This window comes from Amphiura filiformis, chromosome 11 (genome assembly GCF_039555335.1).
Source record: "Amphiura filiformis chromosome 11, Afil_fr2py, whole genome shotgun sequence".
NCBI classification, from domain to species: Eukaryota; Metazoa; Echinodermata; class Ophiuroidea; order Amphilepidida; family Amphiuridae; genus Amphiura; species Amphiura filiformis.
This window is the reverse complement of record NC_092638.1, coordinates 21,112,170-21,138,092: the sequence shown is the minus strand read 5'-3', so window position 1 is coordinate 21,138,092 and position 25,923 is coordinate 21,112,170. Positions and strand designations below refer to the sequence as shown.

At 36.6% G+C, this 25,923-nt stretch overlaps 1 protein-coding gene across 1 annotated transcript; it reads left to right on the top strand.

The window, feature by feature from the left end:
• Positions 1–25,634, top strand: LOC140164540 (argininosuccinate lyase-like). Its single transcript, XM_072187842.1, is given in 16 exon segments — positions 1–123; positions 179–259; positions 4,786–4,980; positions 7,204–7,344; positions 8,621–8,718; positions 9,617–9,656; positions 12,149–12,186; positions 12,727–12,804; positions 13,454–13,506; positions 16,346–16,523; positions 17,412–17,469; positions 17,471–17,497; positions 17,993–18,095; positions 18,926–19,047; positions 20,467–20,573; positions 25,207–25,634. Coding segments are annotated over 15 exon segments (1,389 nt in total). The 5' UTR covers positions 1–123; positions 179–250; the 3' UTR covers positions 25,349–25,634.
• The last annotated feature ends 289 nt before the right edge of the window (positions 25,635–25,923 follow it).

The following is a 25,923-nucleotide window of genomic DNA, read 5'->3' as shown; positions in this document are numbered from 1 at the left end:
ACTCTACATTGTACACATCTCGTGCTCTGATTTTGGGGAATTTTTACGCTCTCTCATCAGCAGTGATTTCCTGCAAATATATATTTGCATACATCTGGTCATATTTTGAGTTGTCAAGGAGGAAAAGCCTCCTAGGAAAAGCCTCGCTTAACAGGAGTTCATCACACACTCAAGAGGATAATACTGTACAATTCACCAAGTGTGTTTTACAAACAGCTGTAATCTTGTTCAACACAAAATCAAAATTATCATGGAAAAGGTAAGCATGTAAATTGTAATTGTAAGAAGGAAGCTTAAAAAATTGCATTTATCATGTTGATTGAAAAAATTATATACATGTAAGTGTATGTGTCAAATGTAAATCCCGGGGGGTCATTCACATACCATTATGTGTTGTCATCCCCAAGCAGCCCCTCAGATTCCCAACGCTAAACACCAACTTTCATTGAGTACAGGGTATATCCAGGCTGGACACATCACACTACTGTGTGATGTGTCCAGTTCTTCGCCGAACTTACATATAAGATGGAGAGTTTAGCATAACGGCCTGCCTATTTACGCTTCCTGAAAACAGTCTTGCACATAACATACAAAACCACAAATTCACTAACTTCAACTTGCACTACCGACACCATGAAAAATATTTTAATTATTACTGATCCTTCAGAATACTTGCAAATATTGGCAGTTTCATAAAATCCTGCTGCTGAAAATCGTAAATTCCACAATCTTCTGTCAGATCCAGGTCAGTAATCACAGATGGGCGAATCTACCAGCGTGACAAGACCAGAGATAATAAAGGATGAGAGGCCACGCCGTACAAATAACTAGCCTGATTGGCAAGCGTCGTCGCTGGCCAGATCTTCTACGGTCGTGTATGATGAGGTAGAGACCATAGAGCCCTATCTAGGGCTCTGTGGAAGAAACGGTTCCTAATTTTGAAGCCATGGATAATATATTCATTTATACGAGAACCCTTTTTTTGTACCAATCACAGAACAGAATTTCACCTACTCACAGCTGTCAATCATTCTTGTGAAACGTAAGCTCCGCCTAGTATCAAGGTCTTCTTCTGCGCATTGGTTGTGCGCATTAACTAGCCTCCAGCACAAATCCTGTGCACACGATCAGGTTGGATGGGCGGTTTACACAATAGGAACTGCGATGCATCCTAAACTGGATCGCTTCCGTGTATTCGCATTGCATGGTGGGTAATCGCCTGCCAGTTTATGTAGCTCCAATTCACAACAGTTTAAAATCAACACAGGTAAATCCATATAAAAATTAACATGGACACAAAATTGACATAGCTTATGTAATTCAAATAATAAAATAATAAAATGTAATATCATGATAGATGCACGTTTTATTAAAACTTGAAAAGATTATTAAGTCCAATAATTTGTTTGTGTTAGCTTGCACGAGTCACAAAATGGCGACCCATCACGCATTTTCTGCATGTGCCGACATTAGTAACTCATAGTGACTGTCCTCAAACTAGCGCCAGTGTGTCTCAGGCCTGATAACGACCCCAGGTAATTTTATGCAGAAAGTTTTCTTAACAGCTGCAGGTGACAATTAAACAATGAACACGGCTTGTTTATGTACATGCGTGGGGAGGCTTGTACGTCAGCTGGCGTGTTTTGGACATGTTCCGCGTAAAAAAGTGTCGTTTTTCTTCATGAAAAATACCAGCGATGACCAGTTTTTGTGGGCTATTTGATTTACAGGTATGTCGGTTCGTCATAGGGTAGAAATGATAGCTGTACAATTTGTATAACATACAGTTTAACATAGGCCTAAACATTAAATGGGCACAACTCGACCTTCCGTATTATGCACAAGTATGTGGAAGTGGCAGGCATAAGTACAGGGCTGGATTCTGAAAAGATGTAATTTGTAAATTTCCCGATCCAATATTTTTTTAGTGAACCATATTTCCCGCGAGAATCGGCTTGCGAAGCAGACCATATGCACTGAGTTAGCTGCGCCAGGGGAGGGGGTTGTCTGAGGGGGATGTGCTCCCAAAGTTCCCGGCCGCCAGGCGGCCGAGTTACCCAGTCTGCCATTTCTCCAGGCCTGATTGAGTAAAAAATGAACCCTATCACTGACCTTGGAGCAAAATACGAACCCTTTTCACTATAGTTTTCAGCAGAGAACTTCAGCGGTCTGCCAATTTGGCCCAGTTTTATGGCGTATACGGAAGTGTGCTTCTGATTGGCTAATTGAATCATGTCATGTCGTCATCATCACATCGGCAGTCGGCACCTCATTCGCTGGTCAAGGAGTGGGGTCTGGAAACTGAACACGGTGAAATATGACAAAACAAAAAGGGGTATTGGGAGACCCATAACTTTTAAAGTATCAGCACTACACTGTTTTTAAAGCCAGATTCTGCTTATTTGGGTGAAAGTCACTCTAGGTAGCAATTTTCAGCTTAATATCTTTTTCCTAAAGTAAAAATATGAGTGTTCCAAAACGCGAAAAATTCAATGATGCGACTCGCGAGAGCAAAAAGGGGGTCAGGGTGAAATTTTGACAAGCCATATCTCCGAAACCGCTTGGAGTTGAGCGCTAATTTTTTCCATGTGTTCATTATTGCCATAGAGGTATGCTAGAAATGATTTTCAGTAAAATCTGAGGGGGTAACCTGCCAAGATTTTCAGCAAATTGGATGATTTGACATGGAATGACTCACATGTATCTTTAGGGGAGATTGGGGTTAGTTGGAACGCGGGGTAAGTTGAAACATTGTATTTTTTTCTGACACAAAAAATTAATTTGGTAAAATACTGGCACCTAGTAATAGGTATTAATAAGGGTCATCCACCAAATTAGCAACAGCACTGATGCCCCACCAGTGTTGGCTTGGGAAAGGAATATCTGTTTTTTGACTTACTGACTAATTTGTATACCCCTCAGAAAAGATGCGTTATCTATACGTTGTTTGAAGATTCAGGGGATTATTTTTTGAGTATCATACGCACTAGTAGTAAGTCCCAGAATAATGTTAAATAAAAGTTTTATTGTATTTCTTCTTTTGTGTACATAATGAACTTTGAAATGTAAAAATAGGCATCGGGGTTAGTTGAAACTTTTGAGGTGGGGTTAGTTGACACGTGAAAATCGCATAGAAAAATATGGTTAAAAATTTGACTTTTAAAATTTGTAACATGTTTACCATTTCTTCAATATTGCTTTAATATGGTTAAAAGCAATAATACAAGCAAAAAGTGCACACAGAAAGTACATTTTATAATATTTTAGGCTTCTCATATTTTGGTCCATGGTGACACTCGTCACCTTGTGTCCAAAGTATTGACCGAACTCCCACATATTTATTTATTCATTTTTTCACACTGATTGTATGTTAAAGGGTGCCTTCAAGGGAAGTATAACCCTAACAACACAATAATAATTATTTTGAAATTTTTACAAGCTGTGTTTCAAATAACCCCACCTATGTTTCAACTTACCCCAGGGGTGGGGTTAGTTGAAACACTTTTTTCAAATTTTCAAATTGGATTATATGAATAATCATAAGCAGGTCCAATAAAGTTTAAGGCTGTATTTGTAGCATGTATGTATATGTTTATACTGATATGGTTAGTGTTTCTTGAAAGTAACCGGTTTGCGTTAAAAAGACGATTTTGTGCAAAATGTTTCAACTAACCCCAATCTCCCCTAGCCTAAATTTTGAATTATCTAAAATTTTGTTGAAGTGCAATTATAGTACGGTAACATCACCCGTCGTGATAGGCTGTGTTTACTTCCGAACTTCCATTGCTTTACATGGTGTCATGCTTCAGCGAAATTTGTAGCTAGACTTCTCAAGCAATGCTGGCTGGGAGAATACGATCGGCGAGCGTTGGAGCCTGAGCTTAGTTTTATCATGTGAGAATTCTCTTTCTCTAGATTTACATGTACAATTAATAAAGGTCGTATAATCATGATAATAACCCCCTGAGCACTACCTGCCAATTTATGTAACATTGCCTCTGATTGGTCAATTACTTTCACCAATCAGAATGGAGCTTTGTAAATAATTCACCCCAATTTTTTTGATTGGTAAAATTATTCTAACAATGCTGCTGATTGGGCCAATTGATCGGCAGGTAGTCCTCAATACTCCTCATGGGGGTCGGAAATCCGGCATGACAATTGTGTTCAGTTCAATACCGTACTTCATAGAATAAAATTATAGAATTTCTTCTCATCCCCATCACTATTACATTAGCATATATGCAGATTGATAGTGTGAGCGGCTGAGCGCAACGTCTCATGGTTCGGAAGTTATAAAGCTGTTAATTGGTCCCATGTAACTTAGGTTATTGTGTCAGCTATTCGCAGTGGTGTAGATTTCTTTTTTAAATGTGGGGGATGGGATTGGAAATTTTTTGTGTGAAGTAGACTGAATCCAGCACCTTTTGGCGACAAAATAAAGGTATAAATGCGCGTGAAGCGCACGAAATTTTGTTGCCATATTAAAGCTAAGCTGGTTAAATATACATATACATACAGTGGATTTATTCATACGTAGTGGTAGATAAAATAATGAAGAGTTTAACTTCAATACTACACTATTTTTCACTCACCTGGAATGATTTCACTAGTTCTACTAGTGTCTTCAGCAGATGGTGATGCTGTGATGATATCTTGTCTACAATCATATGATTGACAGATTGACGTCATAGGATGTTGCGATTGTATGGACCATACCCCCATCAAAATCAATTAAGAAAATACCGCTTTAATCAAATTGATGTTTCTTGATTCTTTTTTCAGAAAGGAAAGCTATGGGGTGGACGTTTCACAGGGGAGACAGATCCCATCATGGAGCAGTTCAATGCTTCTATCGGTTATGACAAGCGTATGTGGAAGGCTGACATTCAAGGTAGTCAGGCTTATGTGAAGGCTCTGCACAAGGTTGACATTGTCACAGAGGAGGAAATGAACCTTATACTGGATGGGTTGAAAAAGGTATTTGATGATGTTGAATTTAGATGTTTGATTTGATCATTTTTTGTTGTTTTTAAAACTAGTTTCAATCCCATGAAATCTTCTGAATGAGGACACCTTTTTCTGCCATAATTAAATATCAACATAAATATGTAAAATATCTAGAATTTGAAAGTGCGTACATGTATGACTCAATTTTTGTTGTAATTTGTTTTTAAATTAACTCGATGAATTTATGAAAGTACATACCTGGTTCAGTGGTTCACTAATAATGTAAAGTTAACAATATTAATTATGTTTTATAAAATGTTAATCAGAAAAGAAACTGGTTGGAGTTATTTTGAAGGGTAGGTTTTCATTCTATATAAATCCATTTAATTGACTTGTAATTATTTTTACTGCAGCTCGAAAGTACAGATTTAATGGTTCACTTATTTCAAGTCAATGCATAATGTTTCCGTTGTAGTATTCAGATTCATGTTAAATTGTGTTAGTATGCGATGTGTGATTCTTCTCTCCCATACACTCAGAAGCTAGTCACTCGCTGGCTATTGTTATACAAGGCTCACTCAGTCTTCCAATCAAATTGGTGTTCAAACAAACAAAATTGTGAGCTACACCTTTTCACTTTAAAGTAAATTTTCATTCTTTTAGTAAATAATGCTTGATACTATTTTTTTTATTTCCTGGTGGTAAACTTAGGTGTGAAATGTAGTCATCTAGTGTCAGATATTCTATTTTGTCATGCCTGAAATTTGCCTGTGAGCTTTTTTTTTTGGCCAAGTAATATAATATAATTCTCTAATGAAAGATATATACCCAACTTTCTAAAGCACATCTAGACTGGCCCCCAGTCTCGGTTCGGTTCCATCTCTGGATAATGTAATAATAAATAATAATGCCCTATGAAAAAAATGCCAAAGTCCTGTAACACCCCCCCCCCTTATTTCCCTCAATGCCAAAAACCCATTCCTCTTCATCCACAAATCGACTCCACTGATTATACACACAATCAACCATGCAGCAATATAGAAATATACTTGCATTATAAGTGAACGCGAAAGTCCATTGAGCGCTGATTCCTCGACTGGTCCAATCTGTTGGAGATCTCCCTTCCAAATAATCGTTCAACGAAACACGGTGATTCCGATGTCAATTACGAAAGCCCAGCCCCAGTTTCAATTCAAGTATGGTAGCACAAAGCTATGCCGCGGGATGTGATGCAAGATCGGATGGTACACTTGTCAAGAACTGAGAGGTATTGAGCTCAAGTGGCACGCGTCTGATAGACCCATGGTACGCGCAATAATAAAAGGCAACCACTCGACTCGGACTTCGCCTATTGTCCATATTATGTATATTATCGCGTGGCGGTTTGCAAATGTTTGCACATTATTTAGCTTGGGAAGCCTCTTCAAATATCCCCGCGCTGCCAAGCTGCGTTGATTGGTCGGATACAATATCGTTGTTTTAGTCGCTTACACAAACGTTAATGTAGTGAGAACACAGACGTGGTATGTATAAAGTGCGCCTGACCCAGGATCGGTAAAATTGAACTCCCACAAAATGCTGGGAGCTGGAAGGCAAATTGCTTACAGACTGGGAGGGTCCATGTATTGGGTTGATTTTTAATGCTATGTAATCTACATTACCAGTCGTTCTCCATGGACCCGAGGAAGGGTCTAAAGCACATCATATAAGGCTATATCATAGTTTTGTCAGAATTTCTGTTTGATTGCACCATTTTTCTCTCCCGACTACCAATTTTTTCAAAATCAATGAATATACCCATGGATGGATGATTTTGCACGCCACAAATATTGACAGAACAATAGGGGGAGCGTGGCCTAGCGGTTAAGGCGTTGGACTGTGAATCCAAGGGTCAAGGGTTCGAATACCAGGTCCGCCCTGAGCTCGGCTGGCTCTTTGTGTCCTTGAGTAAGGCACTTCACTCTACTTGCTTAGTGCTTCGGAGGGCACTTTAAGCCGTCGGTCCCGTGTACATGTATTTCTGATATTAATGCAGTGTGCACGTTAAAGAACATCACAGGCTATTCGAAAAGAGCAGGGGATCATCCCGGTACTGTTGACTGTACTTCAAACATACACTCATCTACTCTAGGTTCCAGAGTAAAAAATAAGTACAGCTTGTCTGTACGCAGTGCGATAATACTCATACATATGAGGGAGGCACTTATAAGGAAGAAGAAGAATTATAATGATTTGAATGTAATTATTGCACAGGTTGGACAAGAGTGGGAAGCAGGGACATTCACCATTGAGAAAGGAGATGAAGATATACATACAGCCAATGAAAGAAGACTCAAGGAGCTCATTGGACAACCTGCTGGAAAACTGCATACTGGACGTAGCAGAAATGACCAGGTAAGGAAGACTGGACCAGAGAAGATATATTACACTTCCCACAATGCATTTCTTCCAGTTCAATTTCCTGTACTGATTTGCTGTATAGTGCAACATGGGTCGAAAGTGACAAAAAGTACCTCAATGAAAATAGCGCATCCAGATCTTGCAAAATATGTTAATTTTATGACTATCGACATATGTTTAGCTAGTCTGTTCTCAGCATGAAAACAAAGGGAACATGTTCAAAGTAATAAGAGTATCCTTTGCTATAACAAGATGATGCATCATGTTGCAAAGGATTCTGGGAAGGGTAAGATAACTTCTCTTGCATCATCGCAAACCCTGGGATTCACGCATGCACAGTGGTTTTCATCATGGTATTTTGTGGTATCTACACAGAATTCTAATATACACAAGAACCGGTCATCCCTATACCAATGCGTGATCATAAACGTAATCGTCCGGCTGGAAAATGAATAAAATAAGGTACGGCAAGAATTTTTCGCATCATGTACGTAAAAAAAAAAAATTCAATGTGAAAACTGTAGTTAGGATAATGAAAAAGACTGGTAAGCAAGTCTACTAAATGACCTCAAAATCTGAAGGAAAAAAAATGGCGGACCGTCACCAGACCCTTTCCAGAACCACAGCATATTTAGCCATTGTCAACATGGGGTCATCGCCAAGAATATTAACTCCTCCGCTATGTGGTATTTCACGATATAACGTTAATGGAAAGAAAAGTGCAAAAGTTTTTGTGTTTCAATCGGACGAGTGACAAGCTCTAATGACGCCATGATGTAAACAACGTGTCGTCATTAATAATTAATGAGGTAAACCCAAATATGGAGGTATCCAAAAGTATGCTAATTAGAAGTTCAACGAATCAGAATACGATCCTGGTATCCAATTCTATGCAAATGAGTTGAAGGAGGTTACGTGAACATGTACACTAATTCTCATCTAGCTTTACTAAAAGATCTTTGGGTATCTATATGGGTGTTAGGGTTAATATCCTTTCTAAAGTTGATAGTGGCATGCAGTATAGTTCTATGTTAGTGGGCAGTAGCACTATATCAAGTTGAAAAAGATAAAAATTGTTGTAAATTTAGGTCCACCTTAAAAGCCATGCAATATATTTGCAGTTGGAATTGAAAATTTGGTTCGCAAAATGTTTATAAATTTGAGTATATTGCAGGATTGGAAGGAAGCTTAGGCCAACAACTTGCAAAATATACATTTTATTAATACATGTTTATTTTTATACCTTTTTTTTCTTTGTGTTACTTTGTAGGTTGCTACAGACATGCGCATTTGGCTGAGAGAGGAGTTGACAACTTTACGACATCATCTCATCAATCTTGTCCATGTCATAGTAGAAAGAGCTAGAAGGTAGGTCTACTTTGTATGAAGCAGGGGACACATAAAATATCTTGAGTTTCCCGCTACACATTGTGTGTCCACAAATCACAGAAGGATTACAGGGCCATATCCAGAAACCAGCATCCCTGGGTGCTGAATGTGTGGTGTTAGTGCCTCTGTGCGACTGGGGTATATTTTCAGGTGACAATAGCTGTCCAAGGCATCTTTTTCAAGTCAAATTCAGAAAATGTCTAAATAAAATTGTAAGTTTAAAATGTGACACAACATCCAATAGGGGTAAAAACAAATAACCAGATGTTCCGAAAGACAAAACTTTTAGGTGTAGAGATCAGCTCTTTGTAGTACTGAAATGAAGGGCGACAATAAAATTGTTAGAAATGATCTATTGAGTTCAAAGTTTGTTGTTAACTTACCCTCACTTTGAACATGTTTTATTTGTTTGATTGTTTGTTGGACCTGCCCCCTCTTATTTTCTTATTTTAAGAGTGCATTCAATGTTTGCTTTTTTAGAGTGCATTCAATGCTTGCTTTCACTATCTCGTCCATAGGCACTCAGGGCACGATTTTTAGTGAAAATTGTACTGAGCGTATTTAATTTTTTGGTTAAATGTTGTATGTTGTAACTTTAGGCCGAGGGCACTGCACCTCACGCTCTGCGTTTAGCAGTGTCCTCATCCATCTCATTGACGTTTTTCATAAAAATAGTGGCTTTTTCCATTATATTATTGTATATAAAATACATCATTATTGTAGCTCATTGTATCATAATTATATTGTTGTATAATGAATGGATAAAATAAATTGATTGATTGATTGATGTTGTTATTGTTGTTGTTGTTTTCAATGTTTGTTTGTTTGTTTTCTGTGGTTCAAAAACTGACCATTCTCTGTGTAATTTTCTCTGCAGGGACATAGATGTTCTGATGCCTGGCTACACACATTTGCAGGTAAGTCAAATGTAATGCTCTGCATGCAAGCCATAGGGCCTGTTTCAACATAAAAGTTTTGAGATTTCTCAAAATATCAAGAGCTATCTTAAGAACTACTGAACCAATACTAGGCTTGTTTGTACTCATTTAAATGCATTTTTCATGCTGATTCCAAATATGTTCATGAAAATTTAGAAAGTTTTGAATTAAAAAAATTAGAAGTTGTCGTCTGCATTCGACAGCTGTGGGGAACGGGTTAAAGAAGGAAAGGTTAGATTAAATGATAACGGCAACCTAATTTGACCTTGCATAAAAGTTCAAGATATACGTTATCACCTATATGAGTTACTTATTGGTAATATTACCTTGAGATATATAGCCAATACTGGGGTAATAGTATTCAGCTTCCTTTGTATATTTTTGTTCTGAGCAACATTAAATTGACCATATCTGATCTTGGGAACCGTAAGGCCAATTGTGGTGGAATTTCATCAAAATAAAGCTATGACAATGGCACATATTGAATTTGAAATGTAAATTTTCATTTTGCTCGACAAATTACTCATTTTGCTTAATCGCCTCACACATGTTTACATATTTAAAAATCTGCATAAACCTGTGGCAAGTTTTGTAGTAGAGTGAATTTAATTAAAAATGAGCTATTCCAGTTGAAAGTCATACACCCCCTATGGAAGATACGACCGGTAGTTTTCCATACGGGGAGTGTGAATTTCAAATGAGTATCCATGTAGATTGCAAATGAAACCCCATATGGAAGATTAAGGGATCCAAAATGAGCGTTTATTATGTTTCGACAGTATTTTTTGTGGGACATGAGAGCACCTCAGACCTATCGAATTGCATTCTGAATACGAAGCATGTCTTTCTGATATCAAATAATTTTCATTTTTTAAAATCACAATATAATACAAATTTTATGACAAATTATAAAAATTTGATATTTTTCAAATTTTTGATATATAACAGTCCTCGAAGTAATTATATAAATCTAATGATATATTCTTAAAGTGTATGTAGCAGGGAGGAAAAGCCGACGGTCAATTGAAAATTTTGACATTTCATATTGAAGATATGGATTTTTTCCCAAAAAGACCTAATTTTTTTTGGTGTTTTGGGAAAAAAATCCATATCTTCAATACTGAAAAGGTCAAAATTTTCAATTGATCGTCGGCTTTTCATCCCACCTACATACACTTTAAGTATAAATCATCAGATTTATAAAGTTTACTTCAAGTACTGTTAAATATCAAAAATATCAATTTTAATGATTTGCCATAAAATGTGTCTTAAATTGCGAATTTCAAAAAATCAAAATTATTTGATATCAGAATGACATTCTTCGTATTCAGAATGCAATTCGATATGTCTGACGTGCTCTAATGTCCCAAAATAAATACTGTCCAAACGTTCATACCCCAGCCCTTAAGGTCATATCTTTGATGGGGGTGTATGGATTTTAACTGGAATAACCCAATGCAGGGCTTAGATTTTAGCTTGGTTTGCGAGAATCAAAATCCATCATAGTCACTGTACTTACTGTATGATACAATGAGAGAAGTTGATCTTTGCAACCGAATCTTACGAGAACCAATACGACAATCGTTTCTGTGATTCTTGTCGAAATCTAGGCCCTGCAATGACCACTTGTGGGAGGCACAATTTTCACGAAGCAGTCTGTACTACCAGGCACATACCCATAATTGTACCGAGTACCCCTCCCCCAGGTGGAATTGGCAGCTCATACACAATCCAGGTGAATGCTTTGTAGTTTAATTGGTTTTATACTATGCCTCATTGCATCAAGCAAACAAGTAATTAATTTTGACCTCATGAAATCAGATATGGATGTACCTACAGGGATAGGGCCACTCCATTTGAAATCCATACACCCCCTATGGAAGACATGTTCTTAATCTTCAACACAGGGAGTGTGAATTTGAAATGGGGTTACCTGAATGGGTGCCTCCATTTGAGATCTACACTCCCTATGTGGAAGATTAAGGTTGTGTGTATGGATTTCAACTGGAATAGCCCAAATTTGTTGCAGGGACTGCCTTTTGAGGAGAGCGAGAGCAATCACTCTCTACTGCTCTCCTTAAATCTGATATAGGAGAGCAATTTTTAGCTCTCCTTTGTTGACAATTCTCTCCTTATATTCTATTGTAAATGCTCTTAAACAGCTCTCCTGAAAGGCTCCAGAAGCGTTAATCAGTGCTCTCCTGCCAATTACTAAAGACAGTCCCTGTTGTTGCAACTTTTCATCTTGGTAATATACCAGCTGGCTATGTTAATTTCTTTCAATCAAATTATGACAACTTTCTTTCATGGACAATTTTTGAAAAGGTTAATCCCATTTAAAATGTGCCACTAAACATTTTTTCTTTCTTTTTTTTTTCCTATTTTTTATTATGTGATGGATTTAGTGATGTGCTTGTCTTTTGAACATTTGGTAATATATTTGACATTTACTTTTATTCATTTTTATTCAGAGAGCCCAGGTCATAAGATGGAGCCACTGGCTGCTCAGGTAAGATTGAATGATTAAACCATGATTTCATTATTTTATTTGAATGCCAATTGCCAAGTTTTAATCTAATCTATCTAATCTACATGTACATGTAGCCCTAACCCTTGCTATAATTATAACCTGTGATGTTTAATATTAATCGTATTACATATTAGGGCTTGCAAAGTGGGCTAAATGTTCATGCGAAACAAGATGTTGCTAATTTCTAAGGCACATGGAGAGATTTTCTGTTTGCGCTTGATGAGATTAATGTGGTCATAATAGCTTAATTGTTTTTATAATTTACTGTAAAAGCAGATTTTAATGAAATTTTTTTGTCAACATCCAGATTTTTTTCTACTCTTGTTGTGTACAAAAGTTCACCAAAAACAGATATTTTTTCAAAGACACACTCTCAGGCCTATGTAAATGCTAATATATCATGAATTTTGATAACCTTTTCTATCATCCAAACTCATATTAACCCCATGGACCAATTTAGTTTGCTGTGAAGTCACAGAGTCTGAAGAGTCATAAAGCATTATACTTGTTTCATTTCAGCTATGCATGGGCTCTTCAACGAGATGTCCAGAGACTCCAAGAGCTTACCAGTAGGGTCAACGTCCTTCCTCTGGGATGGTAAGTGTACACTAACAAACTAATATCTGAATACAATATTTTAGATCTCAAAACTCTGAGTAGACATAGTATAAAAATTTTAAGTTCTTGATGCATACAGACAATTTGACTTTATCACATATTTGTGCAATATTTTCTATATATTTACTTGAAAATTTAAAGCAAAAAAAAAGTATCTGTGCCTTTCCAGAGTTAGACATAAGGTGGACCCTTGGGTCAAAAGCCAGTGAGAAAACATAAGGGCCTGTAGATTTTTAGACAAATAAAAACAGATGGCTCTCAACATGCTATATTCAAAATTCCTGCGCGGAAATTGTCTAGAGCATTGACCTCATGGTTATTTGTGCTCATTTGTCGTCAGCCTTTATTGTACTATTGGGACGTCTTTTCGGCGAGGGAATTTTGAATATCGCATGTTGAGAAGCACCTGTGTTTTTATTCGTTTTATGGTCAATATGAGTTTGTTCGAAATAAAACCATGTGATTCGTACTTGATCATTATTTTTCTAACATATGAGACATAATGTTGTGATTGCAGTACACTTGCTTTAAAGCCGTACATTTTCTAAACACAAGGAACCACAGCCCTTGGGCCCTTGAAAATTTCAGCTTATATCTCTAACACTGCATTTCTACATTCCAATTACAGTGGTGCTTTGGCTGGAAACCCATTCAATGTGGACAGAGACTTCTTGGCTAAAGGTAACATACATGTAGACATTTATTTCATGTATTTAATGAGATTTATATAGCGCTCTTTCCAAAGGAATCAAAATACATCTGAATCAAATCGCTTCCTCCATAACTAAAGTTTGTTCGGCTATTAATAGGAAAAATTATTTGTTTTATGACTCTCTGTAGTCTGTACATGGGACAAATGTGCTTAACAACCCCTCCCAAGGACAGAGTACTCCCATGGTTCATTTACCGAAACCTAAGTGTACCATGGGGAGAGCGGAAAGACTCAATTTAAGCTGTCGTTGCTAATTGAATTCCGACTTTTATCTCAAGCCAATACTTATTCCGACTTTTATCTCAAGCCAATACTTATTCCGACTTTTATCTCAAGCCAATACTTATTCAGACTTTTATCTCAAGCCAATACTTATTCAGACTTTTATCTCAAGCCAATACTTATTCCGACTTTTATCTCAAGCCAATACTTATTCAGACTTTTATCTCAAGCCAATACTTATTCAGACTTTTATCTCAAGCCAATACTTATTCAGACTTTTATCTCAAGCCAATACTTATTCAGACTTTTATCTCAAGCCAATACTTATTCAGACTTTTATCTCAAGCCAATACTTATTCAGACTTTTATCTCAAGCCAATACTTATTCAGACTTTTATCTCAAGCCAATACTTATTCAGACTTTTATCTCAAGCCAATACTTATTCAGACTTTTATCTCAAGCCAATACTTATTCCGACTTTTATCTCAAGCCAATACTTATTCAGACTTTTATCTCAAGCCAATACTTATTCAGACTTTTATCTCAAGCCAATACTTATTCAGACTTTTATCTCAAGCCAATACTTATTCAGACTTTTATCTCAAGCCAATACTTATTCAGACTTTTATCTCAAGCCAATACTTATTCAGACTTTTATCTCAAGCCAATACTTATTCAGACTTTTATCTCAAGCCAATACTTATTCAGACTTTTATCTCAAGCCAATACTTATTCAGACTTTTATCTCAAGCCAATACTTATTCAGACTTTTATCTCAAGCCAATACTTATTCAGACTTTTATCTCAAGCCAATACTTATTCAGACTTTTATCTCAAGCCAATACTTATTCCGACTTTTATCTCAAGCCAATACTTATTCCGACTTTTATCTCAAGCCAATACTTATTCCGACTTTTATCTCAAGCCAATACTTATTCCGACTTTTATCTCAAGCCAATACTTATTCCGACTTTTATCTCAAGCCAATACTTATTCAGACTTTTATCTCAAGCCAATACTTATTCAGACTTTTATCTCAAGCCAATACTTATTCAGACTTTTATCTCAAGCCAATACTTATTCAGACTTTTATCTCAAGCCAATACTTATTCAGACTTTTATCTCAAGCCAATACTTATTCAGACTTTTATCTCAAGCTAATACTTATTCAGACTTTTATCTCAAGCCAATACTTATTCAGACTTTTATCTCAAGCCAATACTTATTCAGACTTTTATCTCAAGCCAATACTTATTCAGACTTTTTTCTCAAGCCAATACTTATTCAGACTTTTTTCTCAAGCCAATACTTATTCCGACTTTTATCTCAAGCCAATACTTATTCAGACTTTTATCTCAAGCCAATACTTATTCAGACTTTTTTCTCAAGCCAATACTTATTCAGACTTTTTTCTCAAGCCAATACTTATTCAGACTTTTTTCTCAAGCCAATGCTTATTCAGACTTTTATCTCAAGCCAATACTTATTCAGACTTTTATCTCAAGCCAATACTTATTCAGACTTTTATCTCAAGCCAATACTTATTCAGACTTTTATCTCAAGCCAATACTTATTCAGACTTTTATCTCAAGCCAATACTTATTCAGACTTTTATCTCAAGCCAATACTTATTCAGACTTTTATCTCAAGCCAATACTTATTCAGACTTTTATCTCAAGCCAATACTTATTCAGACTTTTATCTCAAGCCAATACTTATTCAGACTTTTATCTCAAGCCAATACTTATTCAGACTTTTATCTCAAGCCAATACTTATTCAGACTTTTATCTCAAGCCAATACTTATTCAGACTTTTTTCTCAAGCCAATACTTATTCCGACTTTTTTCTCAAGCCAATACTTATTCCGACTTTTATCTCAAGCCAATACTTATTCAGACTTTTATCTCAAGCCAATACTTATTCCGACTTTTATGTCAAGCCAATACTTATTCAGACTTTTATCTCAAGCCAATACTTATTCAGACTTTTATCTCAAGCCAATACTTATTCAGACTTTTATCTGAAGCCAATACTTATTCAGACTTTTTTCTCAAGCCAATACTTATTCAGACTTTTTTCTCAAGCCAATGCTTCCAGTAAGTCATTAGTGTGGGTGATTAAACCCAGGCTCCCATGCACCCGAGTCAAGTAACCTGAGTCAAGTAACCTGAGTCAAGTAACCTAACCACTGTGTCACAATCTCCCACAATGATGCCCACTTTTTGCATTTTTACTGCATTTTCCAGAAAGCAATAGTGATATCTTTTGCATAATGACATGGGCTTCCAACTACAGATATTTCAATAATTCTTGGCCCTGGCGTAATATTTGACATGATTTTAGCTCTGTGACAAATATATACGGACATACAACACTATCTAAAAGCATGTACGCATACCGCACAATGCATACACACTTAATATACTACATGTATTCATCAGGTATGTGCCACGGTCTGCCACCAGAGCTAAGAATTGAAATATCTATAGTGTAATTGGACACATACACATTAGCCCTAGTAAATACGATGTACCAGAAACCATTGAATTCTTAATTTAATCTGAATGTATTACATATATTGCAGAACTTAACTTTACCGGGGTAGCTGGCAACAGTTTGGATGGCACCAGTGGTCGTGATTTTGTGGCTGAATTTCTGTTCTGGGCCTCTATGACCAACATGCATCTGAGCAAGATGGCAGAGGACCTAATTATCTATAGCACCAAAGAGTTCCACTTTGTGCAGTTGGCTGATGCTTACAGGTAATGGGCTGTTTCAGTTGAAATCCATACACCCCCTATAGAAGACATGACCTTAATCTTCCACACAGGGAGTGTAGATTTCAAATGCGGTGGAATGGGTGGCTCCATTTGAAATCTACACTCCCTTTGTGGGAGATTAAGGTCATGTTTTTTCCATAAGGGGTGTAAGGATTTCAATTGGAATGGCCTAATTAAATTTTTTTGAAACAAAGTGGGAAAGATAAGGGCACCACGACCTTAATATGGTAAAAGGGGTTATCTTACGTCATTTGGCAGGAAAAACCTCCTATGTGCTTGTGGCCCCTGAACATGTTTAAAACAAAACTGCCAACAGGTTACATAGGAGGTTTTGCTTTAAACATGTTCAGGGGCAAATGACACATAGGAGGTTTTTCCTGCCCAATGATGTTATATTTTACTTCACTAACATGTTACTTCATATAATTTAGGGCTGTTGTCAACAAATCTGTTTTCAACAATATTGTTGACAATGCAATTTTCCTGATTGTGGACAAGCATAGACCATATTAGAGATAAGCTAAAGTTAAGCGTAACATCGCCATTATTTATCATGACATAACTGCATCAGTCTTCTATTTTCATTCACAAGTGGGGCAGATTATCTTTCCATTACAATCCCAATATTCTGATGCTGCAAATATGACGGTAATATTTTGACTTCATTGATGTATTGGTTTGTCGACAACACAAATCCTACTCATAACAGCCCTATTTTACTCTAGTTTTTTGTCAACTTTTGACAAAAGTATGCTTTAAAAAGAACTGTTAAAGGACAATATGTAATTTTATTTTACACATACCTAAAATCCCCAAGCATTCAAAACTAATTTTTTGAATTACACTTTTCTCTCCTTATGTTATTCATAGTACTGGCAGTAGCCTGATGCCACAGAAGAAGAATCCAGACAGCTTAGAATTGATACTGAGGCAAAAGTGGACGAGTCTTTGGACATGTAAGTTATATAATGGATTTGTTATGTTTTGTTAAATTGTTTTTTAAGACAACAGAAAGAGATATAGCTTACATGGAAGAGCAGAGGGTTCAAGTTCATGCTGGTGTAATGTGGGAATTCTTTGATGCTTGCATTACCATTACCAAAATGCAAAGAATGTTTTCTCCCAAAATATAGTAGTGGCTTTCTACTTGCACTATACATGCGCAAAATGAATTGATGCTCACATAGCCTACAGTCTTGGCTCAAGACAGTGAAGCACATTTAGTAGAGGGATTAAATGCCCCAAGCATCTTTTTATTCAAACCAACAATTTTTGGGCTAAAATGGTATCAAATTAAATTCAACCAAATTGATTGGCTGAATCTAAAATTTTATGTTAAAATCTCAATTTCTTTTTACCAAAATGGTTTGTGTTGAAATGAAAGGACATTAGATGTGAAAGTAACCTCACTTCTTTTAATTCTGGTGTTATACTGATTTTTTATTTGGCAGTGTGCAGGTTTTATGATGTCTATGAAGGGTTTACCCAGTACTTACAACAAAGATTTACAAGAAGACAAGGAAGCCATGTTTGATGTCTATGACACGCTTATGGGTAGGTACAATACTGAATAAATGCACATGAAAATGATGCACATGTCGACAACTACCTTTTGTTAGGAGAGGAAAGTAGGTTGAGCTTGTTCAACCTTCCTCTGTTGAAGTGACAACCCTCTGCTTATGAGTGTGGCATTTATTCCCACCTATAAAAGAAACACGTAGCAGCCGACAATTGCATCATTTCAATATGGTTATAAACAAATGACTGGTTATTGGAACCTTTTGCTCTTCTGATCAAACAGTAGTAGAAAACGGAATGAGTGTTTTTCGCGAGCACGCTGAGCACTCTTCATCCTGTTTGTTACTTGTTTACTATGTAGACTATCAAAATAACTTCCCCAATTATCATTCAATAATCAATTCTCATTGAAACCATGCAACACAAAATATGTAAAATTGTGACAATTTTACCTTTTTCACCTAAAATTATAGACATGAGAATTTGACTGCTTAAAGCACAAACCGGTTAAATGGGCTATTCCATTTAAAATCCACACTACCCCTGTGGAAGATTTAGCTAAAGTCTTCCACAGAGGGAGTATGAGTTTGAATAGAATAGACAATTGGGTAACTTCCATTTGAAATACTCACTCCAGTTGTGGAAGATATGGGTAAAGCCATAATACAGGGGGAGTATGGGTTTCAAAAATGATTACCCCTGGCCAATTACATTTCAAAAACATACTCCCCCTGTGGAAGATATTTCCAAAATCTTCCACAGGGGTAATGTGGATTTCAACTGGAACAGCCCAGTGCTCTTTGAAATCAGTCACTGGTAAATGTGTACTGTGAATGTGTATTGTCCAACTACCTTGGTCATTTCAGGAGTGTTGCAAGTAACTACTGGTGTCCTGTCTACACTGACCATCAACAAGGAGGCCATGAGAGGTGCTCTCAGTCCTGATATGCTGGCTACTGACTTGGCGTACTATCTAGTCAGGAAAGGGGTAAGTGACAATTTTATTAGTATGGTGGCTATGGCAGTGCTAATGGTGATGATGCTAGTGTTGATATCAGTGGCGTAGCCAAGGGGGGGGGGGAGGGGCAGCTTCACCCCTGTGAAAAGTCTTGCCCCCCTGTGGGATGGTGGCTGCCCCGATATTTAAGATTTTGACCATTTTCGTCAATGTTTGCGTGCCCCCTTAAAATTTGTCTTGCTCCCCTCTTTGCCCGCCCTCTGAAAAAGTACTGGCTATGCCACGGGTTGATATGTATATTGTGGGGGTGGGGTGGGGGTAAGTATGTGGGGGTAATCACTGTCAAATGAGGGCAAAGCATGTTCTGTTTTGCAGGCATGTTAGCAAAGAATGGCATTTGTCAACATGGTAAAATATTGTAATAACAAGGGGAGATAGATCAATGCAATACTGCAATTTATAGATAATGATAATATATTCCTGTGATATGGATCATATACTTTTAGGTGATCTTTCTTTGTTCCAGGTGAATGCCTAGATACACATTACATTGCATGTAGTCAGCTCATTAACCACCAGCTGGTAGCACCAGTGCTTCATAACCAAAACCTGATCATAAATATGACACGATCAAGGGAAATGAGTCGGGTGTCGCTAATATTGATTTTGAGATATTGGCAAAGAAAATGTTCAAGTTCTTTTATTTTATATTGTTTTCAGCGATTGATAAATTGACGTAACTTCACAAAGAAAAGTCGTATCAACATGGGGTTTTCAGTTTCTAAAAACACTAAATGTCCTCTTTAGAAACATGTGTAAAACTCATTTTTGACCAGGGCTGACATGGGACTCATTCCCCTTGATCATGTCACAAATTATATTACTGCCTAACCAGGAAAACACTTGCTTATAAATTTATTGCCTGATTTAACCAGGAACGTGGTCTTAAAAGCATGAAAACATGTATCAATGATACTGCGAAAGTAAAAATGTTTGAAATTTGTAGAGTAGCTTAAAAGTGAAGGAAAATTTGTATTTTCTTTAACTGGAAAATGAAAAACACAGTAGCAGTACTGAAAAAATGTGAAACTCTGTTAAATTGTGTGTTGGTAAGTGTCCATAATTATGTACATAAGGATCCTTCTACTGTGATTAAAATATCAAATATCCTTTTTTGGTCACTCTCAGGTATATCAATGGCACGGGTATACTTGCACAAATGCAAATATAATGATTTTGATGATTTAAGATTTTTATTTTGGATGATAGTGCCTCTAATTCTAGACCAAAATATTACCCAAATGTGGATAAAATGCTCAGGCTTGTACAATATTATATGAACAATTAAAATATTGCAACCTACAAATTATAATGTTGAATGCTTGAGAATTTTAGGTGACTATGTGGTGTAAGAGCTAATTTGTACAGTTTTGTATGTGATGTTTTCAGATTCCATTCCGTGATGCTCATGGTTTATCTGGAGGCTGTGTGGCTTTGGCAGAGACTAAGATGTGTGCTGTCGCAGACCTCACAGTGGAAGATCTGAAGACTGTCAGGTGAGTTATAAGTTATTGAAGCTTTACACCAAGGTAGTGACATCTTAAGATTATGTGCAATGTGAACATGGTTGGCAACTTGGGTGTAATTTCTTGTGTGGACATAGCTTGGTGTTTGAATGGATAAAATCAGTGAAATCTCAGGTTTCTGTCCATATAAGCATGGCTGCTTGGTGTAAAACATGGTGAAAATTAATTTGTGTGAACACAGCTCAATGTTTTGATAATAGTAAGCAAAAGCTTAAGATATTGTACCCATGTGAACATGACTATGTATTTTAAACTTGGGGTAATCCAAGTACCAGAACTTATTTATTTAATTGGAGTACCGGTAATCTCTTTTGTGTGGATACAACTCAGTATTTTCTTTAAAGGATAATCACCTTTTAACCAACCAGGTACTATCTTAAAAACATAGTACTCATTTGAAAATGACAACTGGCGTAAACTTGGTGTTATACTTGTGCAGGTCTACACAATTTGGTGTTTTGATGGTTTATTACCATTAAACACTTAAGAAGTTGTGCTATGTGAATGTAACCCTTAGGTGTAAGCAACTTTCTCCATAAAACCAAATCAGTGGCATCTCAAGATATTGTGCCTGTGAAAGAAATAACTGTCTGGAAGCATGGTATAATCCCTTATATGGATACAAATCTGTGTTTGGATCATCACCGTTATTCTCAAGGCAGAGGAATTTTAGGAGCTTGTGCTTGTGTGAACATGACCACTTTGGTGTTACTTGGTATACTTTCTTCTTTAGAGTTTCACTGGATTATTACACCAAGTCTGTGAAATCGATGGATGTAACGTCTGTTTGAACATGACCTATGACCTGAGACCTCTGGTTAAGTCTATCTAGTCCTATCTGGTTTATTGCATTACCATCTGATGTGTGTATCATTGACACACAAGGAAAGATTCTAAGAACAACATATTTTCACACAAATAACTTTTATAATATTTGTTATCCAAATTAGTATGTCACAAAAATTGCTATGAATTATTGTGCTTGTTATGAACTATTTGACACACATAGACAATTTCAAAATTATCTAGTTGCTAGAAATTCACTTTTTGGTACAAAGAAAAAAAAAGTGGTATGAAAATAAGTTTAATACAACATGACCCAATACAGGGTTTCCCAATAAAAGTGGGCCTCAACAAAAAGTGTTTTATGCTTGCAAAGTGTTAGTTAGTTCATGTAACATAACCAATCTACTTGAGAAAACACCCTGTACACCTACATCTGTAGATTCAATCAGTATGTCCATATACGGGAGCTGTGTATTGATATATTGTAACTCTTTGATTGAGACTAAATATTTGGCAACTTGTACAAGTCCAGTTAACTTCTCTTCCTGTGGAGTGTTAGATATATAAAAAAGGACCTACAGTTCAAACCACAATGCCAAGGCTTTACAGTTATATTATAGCTGGGATGCTGCTACTAGTAGTATCATTAAACTCCAGCCCAGTCAAGCGCCTTTCTCGTCAAGCAACAGAGGCCTGCAATGGAACTCATTGTGAATATCCAAACACAGACACAACCGTAATGGATGACATGATGGGTGTGCTGCTACAGTTTGAGGACAAGCAGGATCGAGTGATAGCCATGATGGAGAACATGTCATCAACTCTCCATGGTGGTTTTTATCAACACGAGCAATGGATGGAAAATATGACTTCAACTTTAGATTTTCTCTCACACGTCATTGCTCATCTGATTGAGAATCAACCGCCGGTGTCGATGATGGATGACAAAATTCAAGTGTCCTCACCTCCAAGGGACTGTCACGATATCGTTCTTTCTTTAGGATCTTACCGAAACGGGATCTACACCATCCATCCGCAAGATGGTTCGGGGTTACTGGAAGTTTACTGTGATCTGGACATTGACGGCAAAGGCTGGATCGTTTTTCAAAGACGCTTCAACGGCACGATAGATTTCTACCGCGGTTGGAAGAGATATGAAAAAGGATTTGGCAAGTTAGATGGAGAGTTCTGGATGGGATTAGCAAACATGCATAGACTTACAAAAAATGGTAATTGGAGTTTGATGGTCAATTTAGAAGATTTTAATGGGAACAAAGCTCATGCTCAGTATGATTATTTCAAAATTGAGGATGCATCAACGAAGTACAGACTTTCAATTGGAGAATACTCTAGCGGTACTGCAGGTGACTCATTACAAGTTAATAACAACATGGCTTTTAGTACTAAAGACAATGATAATGATTACAAGTGTGCTAAACAACGCCAAGGTGCTTGGTGGTACTTTGGGTGTACCTACTCCAATCTGAATGGACTCTATTTAGGGCCATCTGGGAACACTAGTACAGGGATGTTTTGGTGGGATTGGAAACAGGTGGAATCCTTGAAGAGTTCTATGATGAAGATACGCCGGATGGACTGATGATGGCAGAGAGATAAACATGATAAAAAGGATGATAAACAGTGAGTTATCTTTTATGCATAGGATGGAAGTGAAACCACCAGAAAGGTTATTATTAAAGTTGTGAAAACTGCGTATGAAACTACAGTTGTGGACAAAATTTTGGCCCGCGTCGACTGTCTTTTGGTGAAACCTTTTTCCATTTTCTCAATTCATTGTTGGACATATTAGTAGGGATGACCAATGAACCATCAACTTGATTAGAACACTCCCATAGACATGCAGGGAGCTCAACTGTGCACTGCTTGCACATACATTTCTAAATTGATCTCATTCTTTTATTTTTCAATATTTTTCTGTAAAATTTGGGGAAGTTACTGCCAATTATATTTTGTAACTATCTTGCAAATTACAGCAACATAACTTATTTTGTTTTTCTGTAAGTGCGAGTCAAAATTGGTCCATCGCCACAGTGCGCTTAATTGCCAGTGGCTGAGTTTAGCACTGCTCAAGAATGGCACAAAATATTCAAATCAGTAAGATCAGGTGAAAAACGTGGCCTACTGAGCTGTAATTTGGCAGAGTTGCCAGTAATACCTCTATCATACCCTCTGTAAAAAGGTTAAAAAAAATTGAACAAGTAGATCTCGAGTTACAAATTAAATCACCAGCTTCCCTTTGGAATTTTTATATTCCTTTCAAATCATGTTAAGAAGACACCTTTCTGAACATAAATGTGAAGTTTCGTGCTCATTCGATGTATTGTTCACCTGATCTTAACCCTAAACGTTTTCTTATATTTAGGCCTATAACATCTACAACTTGCTGCTGGCTATACCTTGTTTAGGACTTTCAAAAGAAGTACCTGAATGTGCAATCATAACTGTTTCAAAATAGCCCGCGATAGTCATGCAGGTAACTCCGAGGTCAAGCATTGAATTGGTTTGAACAAAGATACTCATAATGTATTGAGTGCTACTTTGGTTTGAATGAGGAATACTACAGGAATACACATGAGCATGATGAGGATAATCTCTATTGTTGTGAATGAGTCAATGATAAATTATTTTGAACTACAATCTAGGCAACTGGACTTACGTTTTTGAGTGGGAAATTTTCACGTTCTATCCTGACGTAATGAGTCAATGAGTCAATGACCTTCAAAACTTAAGATTTTGTTTACATACACCTACTAATTGGTCATATTAAACCCAATAACATTGAAATTCTTGGTTGTGAAAAAAAGTTCACCTACTTAGTGCAATTTTGATTTTGTGCCATATCGGCTATCTTGGATGATTTTTGGCAAATGTCCTCTAAATGCATGATTTCAATGCCTTGGTTTGAAAAAATAAGTTATGCCAGTGACTAGTTAAGTGCCATTTCATAAGAAACCCCTTTGATACTTTCACAATATGCTTGTTTCATGTTTGCAAATATGTTAAAATAAAGAAATATATAAAGGTAAATATATGCTTATGCCAATTTTGCTCCCAACTGCTATTTTTGGACCTTGTCATTTTATTTCGCTCCAATGACCGGTCAGAATGGGAAACTTTGATAATTCATAATTCAAAAGTTTTTGACCGATTTTGACCATTTAACCACCAAAATACTTCTGTTGATTAGTTCTACTCAGAAAACAATCTTTTGTAGCAATAGGGTCAACATGAAATTTTGATGGTTATCCCTAATATTAGCCATGTTGTCAGATGGGTGGATCAGGGATTTTAATTTTTCGGAAATTTGGCCCCAAAAATCCTGAAATGAAAAAAAAAATAAAAATTTGTTGCCTTTCCGAATTGGACAATGATAATTTGTCTTAAAAAGAGCCAAATTTTTTTTAGGAGGAGTGTGATACCCTGCAGCCTATTCCCTGGATAACCCCCCTAATACCACAGTCAAGCCCTGCCCCCAGCCACCTGTTGAAGGACCAGATGGATTTTCAGGAAATTGATGTTGCCCAACTATGTGGCAGACTTGATTCACTTGCTTTAATACTATTGATATGGCGTGCATTTGAACTATTTTGAGCAAGTTCTTGGACGATATACTTTCATAGTATGTGATAATCAGGGTGTGCAATTCAGCCAATGTGAAAAATGCTGATGTTTCTGTAACCCTAAGAACTATAAGAATCTAACTTTGGTCAGAATTCTCCACACATTGAAGTGTATATCAAATTTGTATCCATATGATCTCTAACAAAACACCTTCTTATTTTGTGTATCATTTCAGCCCTGCATTTGAGCCAGATGTCAGCAGTGTGTGGGACTATGAGAACAGTGTTGAGCAATATACCAGCGCTGGAGGAACCAGTAGGAGCAGTGTTCTACAGCAGATCAAACAACTAGAGACATGGATGACGGCGCTAGACTGATTTCAATGGCAATAATCTTGTAAGGGTAGAATTAGTTATTCTGACTGGATTGATGTACCATTAGGTCCACTATTGTGGAAACACTATTTAGGCCATGTGAAGAGTGTGGCAACATTGAGAAATATCCACCAAAAATGGTTGAAAAATGCTCAATTTTGTATAAATAATCACCAAAACGCATTATTTATTTTCACCAAAATTATAACCATTAATGGTGAAATTGGGTCTAAATTAGAAATAGATAAAGCTTTAACAAGATATATATTTCTAAATTTTGAAAATTAATAAAAACAAAATTTGACCGAAGAAGAATTTCTTTTATGTTGCTCAAAAAAATTTGGGTCAAAAAATTGTTGTTGTTTTTTTGACATTTTCTCCCAAACTGAGCATTTTTACCTAAATTTGATTCCACAGATGGATTCGTCAAGTGTTTACCATTCTAAATATTGTATACTTTTATATACTCAGACCAAAATAAGCAATAATGAATTGGAGATATAGGCAAAAGCAAGGAGAAACAATGAAAACATAACTTGAATAAGGACATAAAAATGAGTAATATTTAATCTTTCCCT